The 20,453-nt window shown below is 35.5% G+C and overlaps 1 protein-coding gene across 1 annotated transcript in view; it reads right to left on the bottom strand.

Moving 5' to 3' along the window:
* LOC104831222 (neurabin-1-like) overlaps window positions 1-20,453 on the bottom strand; it is a 43,331-nt gene that overhangs the window by 7,306 nt on the left and 15,572 nt on the right. Inside the window, exons 7-16 of the mRNA XM_010566647.1 lie at window positions 18,614-18,667; window positions 16,556-16,785; window positions 14,825-14,921; window positions 14,555-14,744; window positions 13,606-13,757; window positions 12,457-12,790; window positions 8,947-9,031; window positions 7,805-7,876; window positions 7,025-7,220; window positions 641-757 (exon numbers count right to left, since the gene is read on the bottom strand). Coding sequence (XP_010564949.1) covers window positions 641-757; window positions 7,025-7,220; window positions 7,805-7,876; window positions 8,947-9,031; window positions 12,457-12,790; window positions 13,606-13,757; window positions 14,555-14,744; window positions 14,825-14,921; window positions 16,556-16,785; window positions 18,614-18,667 — 1,527 coding nt within the window. The remainder of the gene's footprint in view (window positions 1-640; window positions 758-7,024; window positions 7,221-7,804; window positions 7,877-8,946; window positions 9,032-12,456; window positions 12,791-13,605; window positions 13,758-14,554; window positions 14,745-14,824; window positions 14,922-16,555; window positions 16,786-18,613; window positions 18,668-20,453) is intronic.

Below are 20,453 nucleotides of genomic sequence, written 5' to 3'. Positions count from 1 at the left end.
CGTGTTCAGCTTTTAATGACTCCTCCTAGTCTATACAGGATTTAATTTATAAAGACGCCCATCGTCAAACATTGAATGAGACAATATCTCAGAATGTTACCAAAATGTAGACTTCAGGTTTCAGCTGTAGCCAAAGGAGTTAGTTCTCCAGTGGAATGAACACTGACTTTCAGGCATCTAGTTTCTACCTATATATCAGAACCACTATATTCTGCCTTTTTTTTTTTGTTGTTCTTTTTTCTTCTGTTTGTTTTTATATAGATGAAATTTTATGGTAAAACAAACCTGCATGGATATGAAGGCAAGGTCAAAAACGCTGCAGTTTTCATTCACCCAGGAAGTTGCTTTAAATTAGTGGAACAGAAAGGTGTTACATTTAAAATTAAAAACTGCAATTTGATCACAGTTAATTCGTTCCAATTTTTATCATATTAACTAGGATCAGAACACAAAGGCTGTTATGGCATCTACTAGTCTGTGTCCTTAGTTCAGTAACACCTTAACAATTCTTTACAGTGCTCTTCAACATTCAAATATGGAAACAGCGATCTAGTTTCATATTACACAAATCTGTTTCTATTAAACATGCTGTAGTGTGAACAACAACATCAACAAGACACATACACACTTTGAAACTCACCTCATTTGAAGAGAAGGTTAAAGTGTGTGAACGACCTGACAGATTTGGTTCTGTCACTAACCCTGAAAGTTCACAACTTGGCTTGCTATGGTATGTATCATCTATGACAATTCTACTCTGCAAACAAGTGGAAATAACGTTTTATTAACTCACTCCTTGGAAAAGCAGGTCATAAGGTGACATCCTAGTAATTTTGATTTTTGGTAAAAAAAGAATACTTTGACTCAGTTATCTTTAGATCACATATGAAATGCACTCACTACATCAAGCATCTGACTTGTCTTTGTTAAACTTCTGAATTCAAAAATGCAATAACAAATTTAAAGCAATATCCCCAATAAAAGCACCTTGTGTGGAGAATCGGTGATAAACTGAAATGGTGTTAAAGTACACAAGGAAACACACATGGTTACTTTTTCAGCAGGTATACCACACTCGGGGAGAAGCAATTTAAGATTCGTTTGGTGGAATTATTATGCCAACTTTGTATTCAACTGAAATCTACACAAGCACTATGAATGTGCTTCAGAAGGTGCTCTTCTGTTGGTGAGATAAAAATCAGTCCTAATTGTTTATGGTCATTAAAAGTCTTATGGCACAGAAGTGCCCCCATAACTTACAAAGTTTCTGAAAACAAGAGCTAGGTTTAGACTTCATAGTTTCCTGCTATTGAACCACTGTCGTTAACAGTGAAACAAATAGGCTGTCTTTGCCTGACATACATTAAGACTTGGAAGAGCAAGGACCTTTCGGCAGCTTGCAGATCAGGGTTTAAATTAGTTCATTAATAGATAATAGAGAGCTTGCCTAAGGACAACCTTTCCCAAAACTTTAAATTCTGATTCAAGATACTGTATTGTAATGCTGTTCATTTGAACAGCTTCAGTGAGGGTGGTTGAACACTGGAACAGGTTGTCCAGAGAGGTGGTAGATGCCACATCCCTGGAAACATTCAAGGTCAAGTCAGATAGGGCTCCGAGCAATGTGATCAAGTTGAAGATGAGGGGTTTGGACGAGATGACCTTTAAAGCTCCCTTCCAACCCAAACTACTCTATGATTCTATGATTCAATTTTGAGGTGGCTGCATTTGAGGCACAGAATCACATCATCTGAAAATTACCTTGATATGAAAAATACCACATAGATGTAAAATATCTTTAGAAGAATTTTTATAATAAATGGACCATATCAAGCTATGTAAAGTCTTCTTTATAGTTAAAGCACCAAATAATGTAAAAAACCTATAACAAAGCTGAACATTTAAGAAATTAAACAATTACTCGGATGTCTTTACAAAAAATGGTTTAACACTGTAAAACTACAGTAATTATGCAGTTTGACAGCCTGAATAAATTATTTGCAAAATAGAAAAGTCTTCTGAAATAAAAGATTTTGACAGATTTATTCTTTTGATAAATCAATAAAATACTTTTTTTTTAATGTAACAAAGTAAAATTCAGGTTAAAAATATGACTAATGTAAGAACTATCATATTGAAAGACTGTAAAATCTTCATAGCATTTACTGTTTACATTCAGTTTTACACTTAGTCTGTGTTTAAAGGAAGTTTTTGGATCTGTATGCCTGCCTTAGCATCTAAAAGCAGCAGGATCTAGGTTCAAACTCATCCAGCAGCCAGTACTCATACAACCTCAGGCAGGTTACCTGAGCAGCCTGTGACTCAAGCTGAAGACTATGAAAAAACCAGATGCTACACCTGAAAACTTCACAGCAGGTTTGGTAAGAAAATCCTTCTAAAGACTACTTACGCATGTGTTCCCCAGAATATTTTCTGATTTGATTACCTCCATTCCAACCAGATCTTGACCTCTACGTCATTTTTCTTTAGTGAGTGAAAAATAATTCTGCCAAAAGCATGCCTCCTACTTTTGCGTTTCTAAAATTTACTTCTCAGCACTACTCTGTGTCCTTCAAACAGTAAGCAATTATTTATCATTACGTTCTCTAATTTTCTCTAAGTCTCTAATCAACTAACTATACTTTGTAAGGATGCCATACCATATCCCTATATGCATAAATAATCTGAGATCCTAATTAAACTGAATGTAAAGACATTTTTCTTCAGTCACTTATGCTCCTATAAGAGCATGTTTTTGCAGTTGTCTTCGTTGAGCTCTTCTGTATTTGTGTTCTGATTTCAGTTTAACTTGAACTCTAAATTTTCTAGATTATTCTATTTTTGTTTTGGGGGTGGATACTTGATCTTCACACTCCCTTTTACGCTAAGTTACTGATATGCATTTCCAGTCTTAAAAAAAAAAAAAAAGGAGAAAAAGTACAGAAAACCAAAAAAACCCAAGAAAAAACCACAACCAAAAAACCCAAACCACAACTTGAGTTTTCCTGCTACCTTTTCATGGAGTGTGATACTGTACCTGACTGAAAAATGGTGTTCTATTTATCATGCAGATAATATTATTAATTACATTATATTTTAGGGACTTCTTCAGTCTTTTAGATATAAAAAGCATTACTAGAAACAACAGAATTACTTTGTCTACCAACCTATTCTCAAATTAATTTCAACCCAAACTGAAAATCTACTTAGGAGCTTTTCTTTTGGCTACCCTTAGCTCACTCCTTCTACCTTTGCAAAGCAATCGAGAATAATTCAGAAACAAAACTGTACACACACACACACACACACAAAAGACAGGATGATATTTGAGCAAAATATTTAATGAGACCTTAGAAAAAACATGAAGAAAACATAGCCAAAAGTAAAGCATCTCATCACCAGTTGTAATGTTTTCTCCTCCCTCTGCTCCTGTTTGGTTTAAAGTAGTAATTTCCTTTTAAGGATTTAGAGCCAGTTGCAAAGATTTTTGATTCTTGAAGAGCACAGAATTTGGATAGGAAAGGTTTTATAGGTATGCTTCCTAAGATTTAAGGTACTAGGATATAAATAGTTTATACCACATTGTTCTTCCTCACAATGAAAACGAAACACTGCATACAAGCTTACAGAAGCTAAATAATGCTCTAGAAAAATAATACGAACAGTATGTATGTGTTTGTATTGTATCAGAGAATGGGACTACATCAAGGGGCAGATTATGTAAAGGGACTAATTTAAGAACTGTGTAATTCAGGAATCTCCTAAATGTAAACAGTCTGCAAACACTCAGATCACAGGATTTTAGTTCTTGTGTTTCTAGTTTTCACAAGCAACAAGAAGGTGATTCATTACTTTGTTCAATTATAATTTTAAGATTAACTTCAGTATAATTTTAAGAAAACAAAATCCTTCTAGGTACAGTAATTTTTAAGAGGCAAATTTTGCAGAAACAGAAAACAGTTAAAATATAGTTACATTGCTTACACCATCAATATTAAAACACATCTACAGAAATTATACATAATGCGAAAGACTCAATACAACAGTTAGAGATTTTTACATGACAAAGTTCTTATTTTAGGGTTTCAACTTTTACCTGCTCTTTAATAAATGTTTTGCCTGATCATATGGGATACTACAGACATAAAAGCAAGAAATATTATGGAGTTAACATCAAGAAAAAGGAGTATTCTTTTGTTAAATTCTGGGAAGATGATTTTGTCCCGGCTGTTATGGTTTAGTAGCAAGACTCACTGCTGAGTGGTCAAGCACACTTCTTTCTCAGTTTTAATGTCTTTTCATAGTGATGTTTACCAGCCAAAGCCTTGTTACTGTAGTGCAAACACAGTGGTCAGCTGCAGGTTAATATCTACAAAGATCAGTCATTCCAAGCAGTAGCTGCTGTCACATTACCATCTTCATAAAAGAGCCCAAATGTTGCAAAGTTAAAACAAACAGCCTGACTTCGGAGAGGCCAAGTATGATTTTAGGATCAATTTATATATGAGAATCTGTTCTTTAATAGGGTCAGCTTTCTACTGTTTTACAAAGCAGGAATACAGCTGAAAACTTGTATATTCTTCCAGCTGCTGGTTTGCAACTGGCACTAAGGAAAAGAGCAGCAAGCAGCAATTACGTACTGGAGCATGAGAAGGAAACATAAAACAGTAGGCAGGAAACCAGGCGGAAGGTTGAAGTGATAATCAACTTGGATAAAGGATACAACTATGAGAAGAAAATGCTATTATTTCCGGGCAATGTGAAAAGGAAGAGAGCACCCAATCTGTACGATCTATACCTTTCTGATTGCCAAAAAAAAAGCGTCTGGTGCTTAAGCACATCATGGGTGCTTATAGTAGAAATGCAGCAGTGGGACTTTTACTGTGCTCAAAACAATTATTTGAATTGGACAGAAAGGAGGAATGAAGAGGGCATGAATGGGTTATTCTGAACCAATGACTTTGAAAGCTAAACCACTGTACGTTTCTGTATACAGAAAACATCTCCTGATAGCTTTGCTACACCCTATTAAGAGATCAACCATGCACTCCTATTTAATAAAAAAATTGTACCAAAGTGTATGCATATCCCCTTCAACATGGATCTTGCAGTCCCAAGATCCTCAGGTTATTTACAGAAACATCTTTTGGCCACTGCATGCTTCAACAGAAGCAAACAATGCAGGAGGTGTAAATACACAAGACTGACACACACTGGACAGTATTCTGTAGTGTCATTCTACTTCAGAAATTAAAAATTTCCTACTCTTAAGTTCTAGTGTTACAGTAAGGTATGGTATGGTTCTAAAACCACTTTCTGTCTTTTTTTACAAACTATGTATGCAGACAGCTTACTCCTGTCACAGGGACTGTAAATTCACACTAAGAAAACAAGGTAATTTAAAAAAATGTATTTTAAGAGCATTTTAGTGCAATCAGCATCTGGAAAGATGGAAAGCCAACTTGTTGCTATCTGCCATCTATGCAAAATATCAGTGACTTCATGGACTACAACCAGGCAAGTTTCTTTTCTAGAGTTGTAACTCATTTCTAATAACACAGAGGAAAAGGAAAAAAAAATGAAAGGGTATTTTAGACAACCAAAGTGAAGAAAAAGTGTGAAACTCAAGAATAAACCTAGCTTATGAGGTTACTCAAATAGCTACAACTTTGAATCTGACAAAATCCAAAGGAAACAAGAATGAAGGTAAGTTAATGAGATTGTTAGTAATAGTCTTACATTGCAATAGGTTTTAACAAAATATTTAGACAGTGCACACATTAAACTTCTTACTTTTTAGAGCCACTTCTTACAAATACTTTAAACTGTAAAGATGGTAACTTCATGGTTATAGACTGAACTGTGTAGCCTCACTCTTAAGATCTGGTTAAAAGCCTTTAAATTATTAGAACATTATCAGTTACTCAGAAGCAGTTTCCTAGAAGTGTCTCTTAGCTTTCAATACTAACTTCATTAATGAAAACCAGGATGCTATCTTCATCCACCTGTCTGGTACTCCACCCCTACATACCAGTATGGTAACAACTGGTTGGCCAGCTGACTGGGAACCTGACCTCTAGGTATACTTCCTCTAAGTATAAGACTGTATTAGACAGGCGTCCTGGTTTCAGCTGGGATAGAATTAATTTTCTGGTACAATGGTACAGTGCTGTGTTTTGGATTTAGTGTGTAAATGATGTTGATAACACATTGATGTTTTAGTTGTTGCTAAGTAGCACTTATGTTTAATTTAAGATTCTTCAGTTTCCCATACTCTGCCAGCAAGCAGGTGTACAAGAAGCTGGGAGGGAGCATGGCCAGGACAGCTGACCCAAACTAGCCAAAGGGACATTCCACACCATAGAACATGATGCTCAGTATATAAACTGGGGGGAGTTGGCCAGGAGGCATGAATCACTGCTCGGGCATTGGTCAGCAGGTGGTGAGCAACTGTATTCTGCATCACTTGTTTTTTCTTAGCTTTTATTTCTCTCTCTTTGTTATATTACTTTTCATTGCAATTATTTTTAATTATTATTGTTATTATATTTTCTTTTAGTTATTAAACTGTTCTTATCTCAACCCACAAGTTTTACTTTTTTTTTCCGATTCTCCTTCCCATCCCACTGGGAGTGAGTAAGCGTCTGCGTGGTACTTAGTTGCTGGCTGGGCTTAAACCACAACAACAGGGAAACAGATTTGGCTTTTAAAACTATACTGTCCTACAGCTAGTGTTAACTTTTAGCATTATAAACCAGTAAAAAAACCATACCCTGTGATTGTTCCTTGGATGCTACTTCAGCCTGAATAGCCTCCACTGATGCTTCAACTGAACCGGAGGGAATGGGAACACACAATTTCTGCTTGTGAGGGCTGTAAAGTCTCAAAACTTCTGCAGCAATGTTTGTAAGAGGTGGTGTGGTCAAGGACTAAGTCATCAAGCTTCCACATACTAAGCATTGATGTTTTTACTTTATCAAGATGCAACACTTAAATATTCAAAGCACAAATTAGTCATCATTACCTTGCTCCTGTTCTTTTCTTGACCATGTTCACAACTGTCCTGCCCGCTCTGAGTAACGTGCAGGCTGCTACTAGAAACGTGAGATTCTTTGTGGCTGTCTCCAAACCAAGAGAAAGGCATGCAAGTAGGGACAGGGGAATCTGAATCTGATGCAGATAGATTGTTGCCAGAGTCATCCAGCAGTTCTCGGGAACCCCTGAAATAAGTAGATTAAATTGTGTTTAAACAACAGCAGTAAAAACCCCCACCCCTCCCACCAAACACACAACCCCCACCCCCAAAGCAACAAACTCAAAACACACACCACTAATTTTTACCTGTTTCACAGCACAATTGATATTTAAAATGAAAACTAATACTTGCCTTTAAATATACATGCAAAATAATTTGTTATTGAACAACACAAATTTAAGAGCTTTTGCAGTATTTCACACAACAATTTAACAATTTCAAATAATTTGCAAATTTAATTTACTCAACATTCATCTTCCTAAGCAAAATACGGTTTTTATATTTAAGATAGGTTATAACATGTTAATCTTATGAGCCGCTTTAAAATGTAACTCTGCTTTACTGTTTCCTCTATACTATTCTATGTATTTTTATTTCGGGAGATTAGAAACTCATCTTCACATCATTGTATTAATCTTCACAGAATTTTGCTACTGTTATACTTGAATGTACTTTAAGGTCAAACAGTCATGATAGTTTTAAAGAAATTCTTAGGTTAAAAATTTTAGGAATGCAGCATGTATGTATTAAACAAAACAAAACAACTACCTGCTATCCAGAGAACCTCTTAGATTTTCTTTTTCTTGTTTCTTGCCCTTGCCCCCAGATTTCCGTAATCCACTGAAGTGAAAAACCACAATTTTCATAAAGCATTTACATTTACAGGGTACAACATTTTTTTTTAATCAGCAAGGTAGTTTTTACATCAATTTCAACAGTTAGAAAAAGCCACACCTATGTTGTTACACAGAGCACGATTTTGCAGATTATGCATGCAATAAAAAAGTACTGTTATATTTTATTTAAGAACCATGACAGAATTATGAAAGTACCTTTCAAAGACCACATATAATCAAAATAAACACAGGAAATGACCAAAGAAACTTAGCATATAGTAGATACAACCAAGAGGAAGAACACAGTTTTACTGCTATATAAATGTTCATATGCAACGCAGAGTGAGTTGAACTTCTTTGTGTGAAGTTATCATTTTTATGTTATTTGTCATATTTGTTGCAGTACAAGTCTGAGTCTTCAATGTTAGCTGGCTTCAACAAGCTTTATACCTGGCTCCACAGGAGCAAGGCTTATTGCAAAACGTAGCAACTCTCTCTCAAATCCCCAGAGTTCAGTTACCACACTGCATTTCCAGATAATATGCAGCTTGCTCTTTTGTTTTACCCCTGTTCACATACTCATCTTCTAAAGGAATTCAGAAATCCACTCATCACTGCTGCCTGCCTCCAAGGAACAGTTCAGTAAGCAGCTACTATAGCCAAACCCTGTGCAATGACACCTCTACTGTAGAAGGAATTAAGGCAAGACAGGTATCTATTTTAGACTGTAATGCCAGCATGACATAACATTAGAGTCTAAGCTCCAACAGTATTTTTGGCATAAAACTATGCATGGATTTCCAATTTAATTCATCGAGAAGTTGTGTATTCAGATAAAAACTGAAGAACCCGAAGAAATTCTTTGAGGGAAAAAAGTACAGATAAATAAAATCAAAATGTGGTAGAAACATGAATGCAATGTTACAAATTCTAGATGAAAAAGACTCTCTCCAGTGGTGTTGCTATGATGTAGCATTACTAGATTTCCTGAACATTTTATTTAGAGAACATGATATTCTCCAAAAATAACACTGAAAACCATTTATTTCCAAACGAACACAAGTAAAATCTTACCCAAAATCTGGAAATCTCCTTTTGGACCTCCCTGATGATGTTCCTTCATTTGTTTCTATTGTCCTGTCTTCATTTTTCTTTTCTTCTGCTTTGCATAGAGGGATGAAAAATAAAAACATTATTCTAAAAATACTTGCAAGTTTCAAGTACTTACGATGATGCCTGTAAGTAAAGAAGATACTAAAACCTCAGTAACAGTGTTAAAATTCTCATTCGCACATACAGATACTAGCTGAAAATACTACAGCCATATCAACATAAGTTATTCTCTATGGCATCTTCCCACCATTCTGGCTGTGCCGTACCATTGAAAAATGGCAACACAACAGTTGCTTATGACTGATCAAAAATATTGCTTTTGATAAACAGTAATTCTATACTGTCTACAGAAAGATAAAACTTACTACAGTATTTTGATTCAATGAATTACAAAGATAGTTTAAGATAGGTTTAGAAAAAAGTACCTCTTTCTTCTGCAAAACATCAACTTGAAAATACAACAACTAGATATAATAGTATGAATGCATGAAAGAAACTCAGTTTTAAAGCAACAGTTGAGCAAGTACAGCATTTAATCATCCTTTATCACACCTGAAGTATTAAAAGACGTTCCTTCTACATTTTTTCTGGTTCAGTAGCTAGTCCAGGCTAGCTACTTGGAACATGGGCTACATATGCAAGTTGCTAGCTCCAGAATGAGTGCCTAACTAACATGATAGCCAGTACCCGGAGAGCAGACAGATCCCAACAAGCCGAGTTTCTTGGAAACAGTATACAAACTATAACTATTCTAAAGAAATAATTGGGACTTTGAAGCTCCTCCAAGACTGCCATATTTTCAAAACTGGAATACAACCTGCTAGGCTCTAATTTTTCACCAGAGGGAGCATGTTCAATTATCAAGTGAAATTAAGTGACAAATTTAAGCATCACACTACCTCATCCCAATGTGACACATTACTGCAAATCCTGACCGTACTTCCTTTTAAATTCTCAGGCTACTAGATTATTATTTTTTTAAACAATTGAAATACGTTTCATATTGCAAATCAGATGTTTCATAACTAAGCTGCCTATGAAAGACATGCACCCTGCTTTTTGTGAGACAAAGTAGGTTTTAAGCTCTGCCTTTAAGACAACCCCTGACATGAAGTAATGTACACAGATGCCTTCAGGGATCATAAAAAAAACCAAAAAATCATGTTTACTACACAAAACTGAGGACAACTCCCCACCACCCCATCAGCTAATAATCCTTCCTGAAATGTATAATGGTTATCTCAAAGTTTACATGCTGAATAGTCAGGATAGTCAGGGTTTTTGTGGTTTTGTTTTGTTTTTTTCATATCTGATCAGTAGCTTCTGATCAACATCAGAACTTTATCTAATCAGTTAACCACTCTTCCTAAACATGTAACATCCAATAAATTGTAACTACCAGTTAAACTGGTTATTTTTTCTGTCAACTTAAATACAAAACCAGAAGAATTAATTTTAATATTGACATGTGTTTCCAGCTGTCCTGGTTTCAGCTGGGATACAGTTAATTGTCTTCCTAGTTGCTGGTACAGTGCTATGTTTTGAGTTCAGTATGAGAAGAATGTTGATAACACTGATGTTTTCAGTTGTTGCTAAGTAATGTTTAGACTAAATCAAGGATTTTTCAACTTCTCATGCCCAGCCAGTGAGAAGGCTGGAGGGGCACAAGAAGTTGGCACAGGACACAGCCAGGGCAGCTGACCCAAAGTGGCCAACAGGGTATTCCATACCATGGACGTCGTCACATCTAGTATAGGAACTGGGGGGAGTGGGGACGGGGGATCGCCACGCGGGGACTAACTGGGTGTTGATCAGTGGGTGGTGAGCAATTGCCCTGCGCATCATTTGTACATTCCAATCCTTTTATTATTGCTGTTGTCATTTTATTAGTGTTATCATTATCATTATTAGTTTCTTCTTTTCCGTTCTATTAAACTGTTCTTATCTCAACCCACGGGTTTTGCTTCTTTTCCCGATTTTCTCCCCCATCCCACTGGGTAGGGGGAGCGAGTGAGCAGCTGCGTGGCATTTAGTCGCTGGCTGGGGTTAAACCACAACACCAGCTCTCTCTCCAGAGGTAATATTTTAAGAAAAAAGGTAATTTCTAAACCACATTACAATAGGTTAAAAAACAGACTGATACATGAATGGATGGGAAGGTAATTGAAAGGATTATTTCAATGAAATAATAGGTAGATATTTAAATAGTTAGAAAGCAACAATCTAACAGAAAGTAGCATTTAGTGTCATTGTGCCTGCAAAGAGCTAGCTTTCAATACTAATCCTTGTCTTTGATGTACTGCATTAATTAGCTCTTCCAGTGAGTCTGCCAATTTTAAGAAAACGTTTGTAATGCTTCAGCCATCACAAAAAAGTTGTAGAAAAGAAAGCAAAATCACTTATATATTAGGTACTTGTTTTCATATGATTTTTTTTAAAAACAAACAAAACAGAAGCTGGGGTAGAGACAGTTTTTGTTTAAGACTTTCTAGAAACACATAATATGAGGAGAGTATAAAACAAATCCTGTTTTCAGAATACTCAACGGTTTTGTCTGAGCTGTATAGAAAAGACAGCAAGTATAATCTGCCTTTATATATTCTGCTAGCTGACTAAAGGAAACATCAAGCATTTAAAATATTCTATCTGATCCCTTTTTCAATTATTCACAAGAAAAAAAGCCAAATATTTCTAGCAAATAATGATTAGTAGTGACTAGGCTGATTATAATACCTTTAACTTTTGCCTAGTGAGAAATATCCTAAGAGGGCAAGATGAATAATGCAGTAATTCCCGTAATGTTCAGAATCCGTATCTTGTTTAAACACCTGGATAATGCTGGGGAAACACAAAGTCAACACTGAATTTTTCTGGGAATTGGGAAATCAGTCAAACTTGCTCTCCAATACATTGCCACTTATGAGGCTAGTGTTTTGCAGAAATGTGTTATGAGCTTTACTGATTATCCACAGTCAATTACTTAGCTCCCCTCTAGGCTTATGTCAAGGCAACCATTTAGACTCTCTAGATTTAGAGGTTTGAGCTTTTACCAAACTGACTTAGACATACTCCTTTCTGTAACTGTTTAATTGAAACAACATTTATTCTGCAGGCACCTTTGAGATTCTTGGCACTATAAATTATTTTGGAAATGTTGAGGTTTTGTAGAAATCTGGTAACTAATTTGTTGCAGATGAAGAAATTAAAAGATAGATAAGCGTATTTCAGAACATACTACTATTTTATCAAAATCTTTCAGTAAGTAAAAATAGAATACAACGAACTTGCATACTTTTTTGCTAACTTCAAACTTTGCTGAAGAGTTAACAAGTGGTTTTAGAATAGGTAATTAGTTTTTTAGTCAGTTCATTTTCCCTCAAAGTAGCTTATTGTTCAATATTTATTTATATCTAAAATCTGTAATACTTTAACCCTGAAGGATTAAAATAATAATAAACCCTTAAGTCTTACCCTTGGCCTCTTTCCCTTTCCCTTTTGCTTCTCTTTGCTTAACATTCTTGGGATATCCTTGAGGAGAATTGGGAGCCATCTCTTCAGGAGGAGGTGAACGTGTGGTAGTTGTGCTGTTTTCGTTGTTTGGTTTGTGTACTGGAGAAGAGTGTGTGGAAGCAGAAGGACTTGACTCTAGAGGACTTTCTGTGCTTTCAGTTTGCTCAGGCTTTTCACTCTTTCGATCTATGTCATCCAGGCATGGGAGAGTTAATTTTTCACTTGTTTCTAAGGTCTTGGTTAGGTACACAGTGGAAAGTTCTTTGTTGAGAACAGTATCTTCTGAATCCTCATCCTTCAACAAATTCAAAAGTTATTTTATAAGCATGACATAATCCTTTACTATCTGATCTTTTACCAGGATATAAGGATATGCTATGCTACAGACAAACTTCCCAGTTCAGAAAATTTTAACTTAATCACTTGCAGATACCATCTGAATCACATGAAGCTGATTTTAGAGACTTTTCTTTATCTACCTCTATACAGATCTTGTGCACATCCCAAATCCTCTTTTTCTAGCCAAGTCCGAAATGTTCTGGTATATCTTGGCCATTCCAATTCAATGCAACCACTTTTCAGTCTAACTGAAGTAGTTCAATCTTCTCCATCTATGACAGGCTCTCTCTTATACCAACTATTTACACCTCAGTATTTCAACTGTTTTCCAGAAACGTGCAAGAACATTTTATTGATATATTTTTTGTGGCCTTAAATGATTATTTATGGAATAATGAAGCATTTCAGAAGTGTTCAGTTTTTGAAGAAGTTTGGTAACTAACTTGTTTCAAACGAAGGAATTATAAAATAGATAAGCATATTTCACAACATACCACTGTCACGGTATCAAAATATTTCAGGAAGTAGAAGTAGAATACAACAAGCCTGCATACTTCTTTGCTAACTTCAAATTAACTGTGCCACAAAAACCGTCGGAGATCACATACATGGTATGAACCCAAAGAGGGTTTTTCACTCGATACAGCATAAAAATACGATGCTTCGGCACGGTGTGAATGAAGCACAGAGAACACTTAAAATTGCACATACAGATAAAACTGAACACACATTCAGGCTCCTGAATGCATAATTATCTACCAATATCGGTACCTGTAGATTTGCAGTCTGTTGTCCAGCCCCAAGAGATTCTTTCAGCTTTGATCGAGAAGGTGGCTGGCGTTTGACTTTCAAAGCAAGCTGAGCTTTTGCTTTGTGGGCACTGGTATCTAATCTGGGAGTATCCCCAACAAAAGCATCAAAATCTGCAACAAATATGTAGTTCTTTTAAAAAACAAAACAAACTGGTAGGCAAGTTCTCCAACCCACTGTCCAGAAAAATATTCAGAAGTTAAATCAGAATTATTCTACCTGGTAATGATTACTATCTGGAAATACTGTTTTATATAATACTACAATATTTTAACACATTGTGATAGCAATTTCTAATTAATTTGAAATATATTTCTACCCAATTTCTTCAATTAAAAAAAAAAAAAATCAATCAGGATATAGTTTCTGAATTTTATTCTCAAATAGATGAGAATTTGTGCCCAAAATGTACTTTCCTATGCTTGTTCTTTAAGATAGAAACTTTTTACAAAGTACATAAGCATCTACCAAATCTTTTTAAAATATGCTTCTCATTTGAACCACTATCTGATATTTTATAACATTCTAGGCATAAAATTACAAGACAAATTTAAAAAATCATAGCAAGTTTTGGTGCAAATCATAGCTTAAAATCAATGGGATTTTAACTGACATATCTCAGTGTATTAGTCCCACTAACGTTATTGGTTTCACTAATAGAGAATCTGAGGAACAGTGAAGACGGATCTCTCTCCATCTATCTCCTCTTTCCCACAGAATTTAAGAAATACATTATTACAATACTGAAAATGTTGGGGGACCTAAACAAAAATATCCACACTGGCTCAGGTCAAACATTTACCCAGTCAGTAGGAAACAGCAAACGCTTAACTTTTTAACAACAAAAACCAGTACACATATAACTCCTGATTTTTTTAAATGCGAATCAAAGATCCTACGACCTACTTACCAGAAATTAACATTTCTGAAGAATTTAGTCTTTCTTCTATTGATTCTGTTTCTTTTTCATTTTCTTCTCTTATCTTTGACTGCTCATTATATTGGCCTGGACTTTGACAGCCATCTGCCAATAAACTACCACTTCCAAACATGTACGGCATTCTCTCATATACTTTCAATTTACTTTCAAGCTCTGAAATCTGCAAGAATTAAAATTCAGGAGTGAGATACAACTCTCCAAGAATGCAGAAGTTTATTTCAAAATATAATACTGCTTTACTTTTTCCTGATATATTTTCAGCTGTTCTGCATATTTCTGGTCTCTCTCTTCAAGTAGCCTTGAATGGTCGTCGTCTTTTTTCATAAATTCTATTTCTCTGGTGAAAGAAATATATATATATATATGAAACAGTAGTATATAGCAATGTAGCAAAAGACATAAAATAGAAATACGCACAGTTGCATTTACTAAAAAGCATTCTGTTAGTAAACGTTGAAAAAAAATCAGTCTGTAAGGTATAACTGATTCATTAATCTTGTAACATCACAAAATGACCTATGTTTCTACTGTCTTCAAAAGAAAGTACATATGACACTATAATTTACTCTGGGCTGAAAAAGGATGCTTTGCAACACTTCTTCTAAAAGTTACAACCATTTCTCTACCTTTAAAACTGGCAAGTTGCATATACATTTAAAGCGACTCCAACAATTACAGCTTACTCTCTTCCACAAAGATACATGCACACATGGTATTTTCCTTCCAAAAGCTACAGTAAAATTCTTTGTAGGAAAATAAATTGCATTTCAAGTTTCTACTTGGTTCATCCTACAGAAATTGCAATGTCTGTGTTTTACAAAAAAGAAACAACGATTACAAGAGGGAAACAAAAATAAAAGCTGCTTTTTCCTGTAAGTCAGATGGAATAACACACAAAAATAGAAAATTAGTGTAGAACATCTACACAAAACGCAAAAGCTTCAGGGACAGTCAGAAGAGTAATGGGAATTTGCTAAACAGCGAGGAAACAGAAACTAGCATGTTAGAAGTCATCTTAACATACTTTTGGACTTCCTCGCATATAATCTTGGGAGAAGAGGGGAAAGAAGACCTTTAAAAAGCTCACCAAACAGCACAAAAATGCACTATGAAAAGTAACATTTCTGCATGTGGACTAGAGAGCAAAAGAGCATGCAAACTGCCTTTAAAAATAAGTAACAAGTGGAGAAACTGGGGGCAAGAGAATTATATGCTTACAATAACTACCAAAAGCAACAGTTGTGTTCTGTATTATCGAGACACTTCTACAAGTATTTTGCAATTAGCTCTTGTTTAGCTGAGAGGAAAGAAGGCAGAACAAATAGACACAACTGCATGACAAGAGTGTACAAGTCTTACACAGATGTATCTAATAAGCAATATTACCTCTACTAAAAAACCCAAACCTGTTAACAGATTGAAGGTACTGTTTTCATGCTGCCATTTTGATGGGCTAGATACATATGCCAAACTCTTAATTTTTCTCAGAATTGCTTTTATTCCCCCTACAAGATATAATTCCTAAGTCAGGCTGAATCACACATATCTGGCTTTTATATCCTTTGATGCCTACCCTATCTGGAACATTCAGGTTGGTCAAAGCTAGAGGGTTTTTCATGAACAGCAAAAGGTATTGGCAAATACCTCATGCCAAATTTCAAGTAGTCCTTCGAAAAGTATAGATGCATTACAGTTTCTCAACTAAGTTGTTTTAAAAATTTGTTCTTGAAATATTTCAATAATTTTTCCTAAGCTTAGAATCAAAAGTAGCAGCAAAGTTTTTGGAGAACCTTTCCAGAAGCCGGTGACTTAAGGTATGGAAGAATTCAGCATGTATAACCCACTGAACTCTGACAAATGAAAAGAAAATGTGTTAAGCAAATCCTAATCCTACATATCATTGTCAGTTTTCCCCATAATGTACAAAATGTACCAGCAAGAAAGGGAGACATGGTATTTTGGGGTACTTACTTTTGTTGGTAATCTTTAAGCAATTTCTTGGCTGCCTTGTATTTCTTTTCAAGGGCATCACATTGTTCTTGAGTTTCTTTAAGATGCTCATTTACGGTTTTGCATAAACTCTGTGCCTCTAACCAGTAGGTCTCTAACTTTTTAATTTTCTCTTTGCTTTCGTCTAAGTTTTGCTGAAGTTGGGCTCGACTCAGTTTCCATTCATTTTTTTCCGCTTCAACAATTTTTAACTGAAAAGATTAATACTTAAGGAATTAATATAAACTAAAAGATGAAATAAAAACCCAGTTGTTTATACATATGTAAGTAGAGAATAGCTAATAACAAGTACTTACCATTAATATTAAAGACACTGAACTTTTAAAGAAAAGGTATCAACTCTTCTAACCCTTGCTAATACAAGTAAGTTCAGAACTCAAACCCAAGAGTCTTTTACTACTTCCTCATTAGTATTGCTTCTTTTTAAAGAGATAAAATGAGTAAGACCTTTATTATTAGCTTATGTTGACTTGTTCAAGATCTCACCATTCCTTAATACCTCTGGAGAGGCCTATTTTGATTACCTTCAAAGACAACTGGAGATACAGAATCTTAACCTGTATAAGACAAGCTCCCTGTCCTACTACTTTGCTACCAACAGCTTTTTGAATAAAGCTAATGAGACCGGTTGATCTTCCCTGGTACTTTATACAACATTGGTCTTTCTAATAAATTATGATATACTCATGGTTTGCTTTCCTGGGGCTAATTTATAAAAACACCAAACGTTCCCTCAACAAAGGAGAGGGATAGGGCCCCTTCAGCTTGACAGCAGCCACATTATAAAAGGGAATGTTAACATCTGAAGTTCTCCAGGCCTTGGAGGAATGAGCAGGCAGAATACCACTTAATTTGTCCATGCCTCCTTCTTTGGGGACACCATTTACAGTGAGGAAATCACTGCTTTTGAAGCCAGTTAAGATCACCTGCTGATGGAACAGAGATGTTGTAAGGACCAAGAATTTCTTGAATTTAAAATGGGGCTGTAAGTTGTACTAATGCCAACATTTTTAACAGCATTTTTAGCAATCCAGTTGGGCCAAAATTCAAGAATACTGCAAGGAGGAGGAGCACTGTCAGAAATCAAAATCAGAAATCATAAGAACACAAAGAAGTTTTGGCTGCCTTGCCTCTCTACGCTTGGAGCTTTGAACATTTGCAGAGTGCAAGAAAACACCCAATAGATACTGTTATTCAAAATTATTGCAGTCTGAAGCACTATCCCCTCTGCACTTGCTACACACCCCCAGCAACGTCCTGCAACTTGTCCTAGGGTACACATTTCTCAGTAAGGCAACACAGAAGGGCAATGGAATAAAAGCAGCTGCTCACCTACAACAAATATTTCCAGAAAAAAGCCACGCACAGATCTCCATCAGTGGAAAAAGCAGCAAAAAGAACAAGAAACCCTTCTCAGAGAAAGCAGAAGTGTTGAACCAATTCTCAAAAAAAAAAAAAAAAAAAAAAAAGCAAGCTGGGAAAAAACTCCCTCCCCACAGCAGGTCAGAAATTTGAGGAGGGAAAGAGGGGAAACAAGGTAACAGAAATAACTTTCTGGTAACAAAGTCAGTTGCAAACCATTGTCTCTAAGTGCCAAATCTATACTCAGATAAGACAAGTTCTATCTGCTGAAAATGTTCTAATACTTGTTTGGGAGCTTGTTTCATACAGTACTCCACTATATTCAGTTCTGCTCTAAGCAGTAATATTGAAGCGTTCATTTTATAATGGCACAGGGGGGATTTTGGGGTTGGGGGGGGTTGTTTGTTTGTTTTGTGGGGTTGGGGGTGGGTTTGTTTTGGTTTTGTTTGTTTTTTTTTAATTTGAGCACAGGTCTTCAGCTTAGAAATGTCTGTCTAGCATAACACAGAGTATATTGAGCCTGAGACCTAAAACAGATTGCTGCCTTTTGCATTCAGCCTACTCTTGATAAAATTTGTAGGTAGAAATAAATAAATAAAAAAACCCCCCAACACATAAAAAAACCCCACCACCAAATAAGATTCTTTGAAAACTTACTTTCTCCTTCAGTTGATTCACTTCAGCTATTGTTACTGCATGTTTTAATTGTAGCTGAAACAACAAACAAACAATTGTATGAGCATACACAAAATGCATTTGTCCATGATTCCCTTCTTCCTCAAACCATTTTTATAGTAGCATGAAGTCAACTTAATTATTTGTCAATTACAGGAGAAGCAATCATGAGCTTTTATTAAAAGAAAGTTGAACTCAAATTAAAACCAAAAAAGTTCCACAGTATTCCACTTGCTACAAAAATCAATACATGATGTGGGATTTTTAATTATAGGTGATCATTTTCTATACATTAAGTGAGGAGGTTAAAATAATGTTTCAATGTGCCAGAAGAATGAAAAGGCAGCATGCATTTATGATGACAACTGGTACACAGAATGTAGTAAAAATTTAACAGTACTAAATATTTTTACTTATTCAGCACTTACAAATAAACATGCTGGCTTTGTTTTAAAATTAAGCCTTGTACTTTACACCACAAATCTGCATAGGATTATTAGAAATGGATAAAGGCTACACCTAAGCCAAATGTAAAGATTATTGTTTACATGTCTTAAGCAAACAGCACATATATGAGTACAAAAGCACATTTTTTGACAACTGTTAGTTATTTCTTATATCTCTTTCCATCTGTAACCCTCGGGGGATTTTTTTTTTTTTTGGCAAGGCATAATGCACCGAACACATTAAAACAAATGAATCCATGACTATCCTTTGTTTAGATTATGTTAATAACAGCATAGTAATGATTCCAGCTGAGAATTTAATTGTATCCCAAGTAAATATAGCACTTGGGAAAAGATGCTGTAGCCTGCTGCTACGCTTCCTAACCTAGAAAAACTGTAAATGTTCTCTAGTGATCAATAGCCTGAAATTTCCACTTCCCCAACAACATCATCAATATCATCAAGAGAGCAAACTTAAGGAGATCTGCAAAATACTGATCCTTTAAAAAATAAGCTGGTGTATGTACAAATGGCACCTGACAAAACAGTTTCTTTGCAGTATATTTTTCTCCTCCAGAGTGAAAATGACAGGGACTTAAATCTACCAAAGAAGCCCAGACCCCTAAATGCCAAAGACCATACCACTTAAATGCCCAACTAAATTCCACAGACCTGAATAAAGCAAATATGCTCCTTTATAAAAACCCTGGGAAAAGGGAACTGAATTTTCCAATTATGTTAAGTTGGGATTCACAGTCTGGAATGCCCTATTGACTTTACAAATTCATTACTTCAAAAAAATACACCATAAAAAAAAAAAAACAAACCAGAAGGGATTACCTGAAAAAACCCTCCAAGCCAAAAACATGCCTATCTACAGAATCAAGTGCTTTTATGTATGCAGATATTACCCAGAAAACCTCAGGGACTAGAGCAAGAGATTAGATGTGTATTTCTTGTCTTTCTGAAGAATATCTAACCACAACATTCAAGACCATTCAGAATGGGCATACTTGTCCCCCCATGCTCCCCCCACAGCTACAGCCATTCTACTACACAGCAAATAAGAGCCAAGTCCAATGGGCCACAGAAGAACTAAGAGAAGCGCCATATCTATTTAATGCAATGTTCAGACATCACAACAAGGAGGGAGGTGATGTTGGGTTCTAACACCTCTTTCCAAGGGCTTTTTTTAATTTAGTTTAAATGAAAGGACCATTTAATATGAATAGGTATAGGGAAGCTGGGATCAGAAAATTACAGAAGACCTACATTTCAAGGGACATTTACCAGAGAGATTATTGGCGATGTTGAAACAAACCCCAAACCACATGAAGGGGGACATGAAGGAGATTATATCCAAATCTTACAAGGTT

This window comes from Haliaeetus leucocephalus, unplaced genomic scaffold (assembly GCF_000737465.1).
Source record: "Haliaeetus leucocephalus isolate CR32 unplaced genomic scaffold, Haliaeetus_leucocephalus-4.0 Scaffold1, whole genome shotgun sequence".
Classification (NCBI taxonomy): Eukaryota; Metazoa; Chordata; class Aves; order Accipitriformes; family Accipitridae; genus Haliaeetus; species Haliaeetus leucocephalus.
The sequence above is the reverse complement of the archived record's forward strand: the minus strand, read 5'-3'. Positions and strand labels throughout refer to the sequence as shown.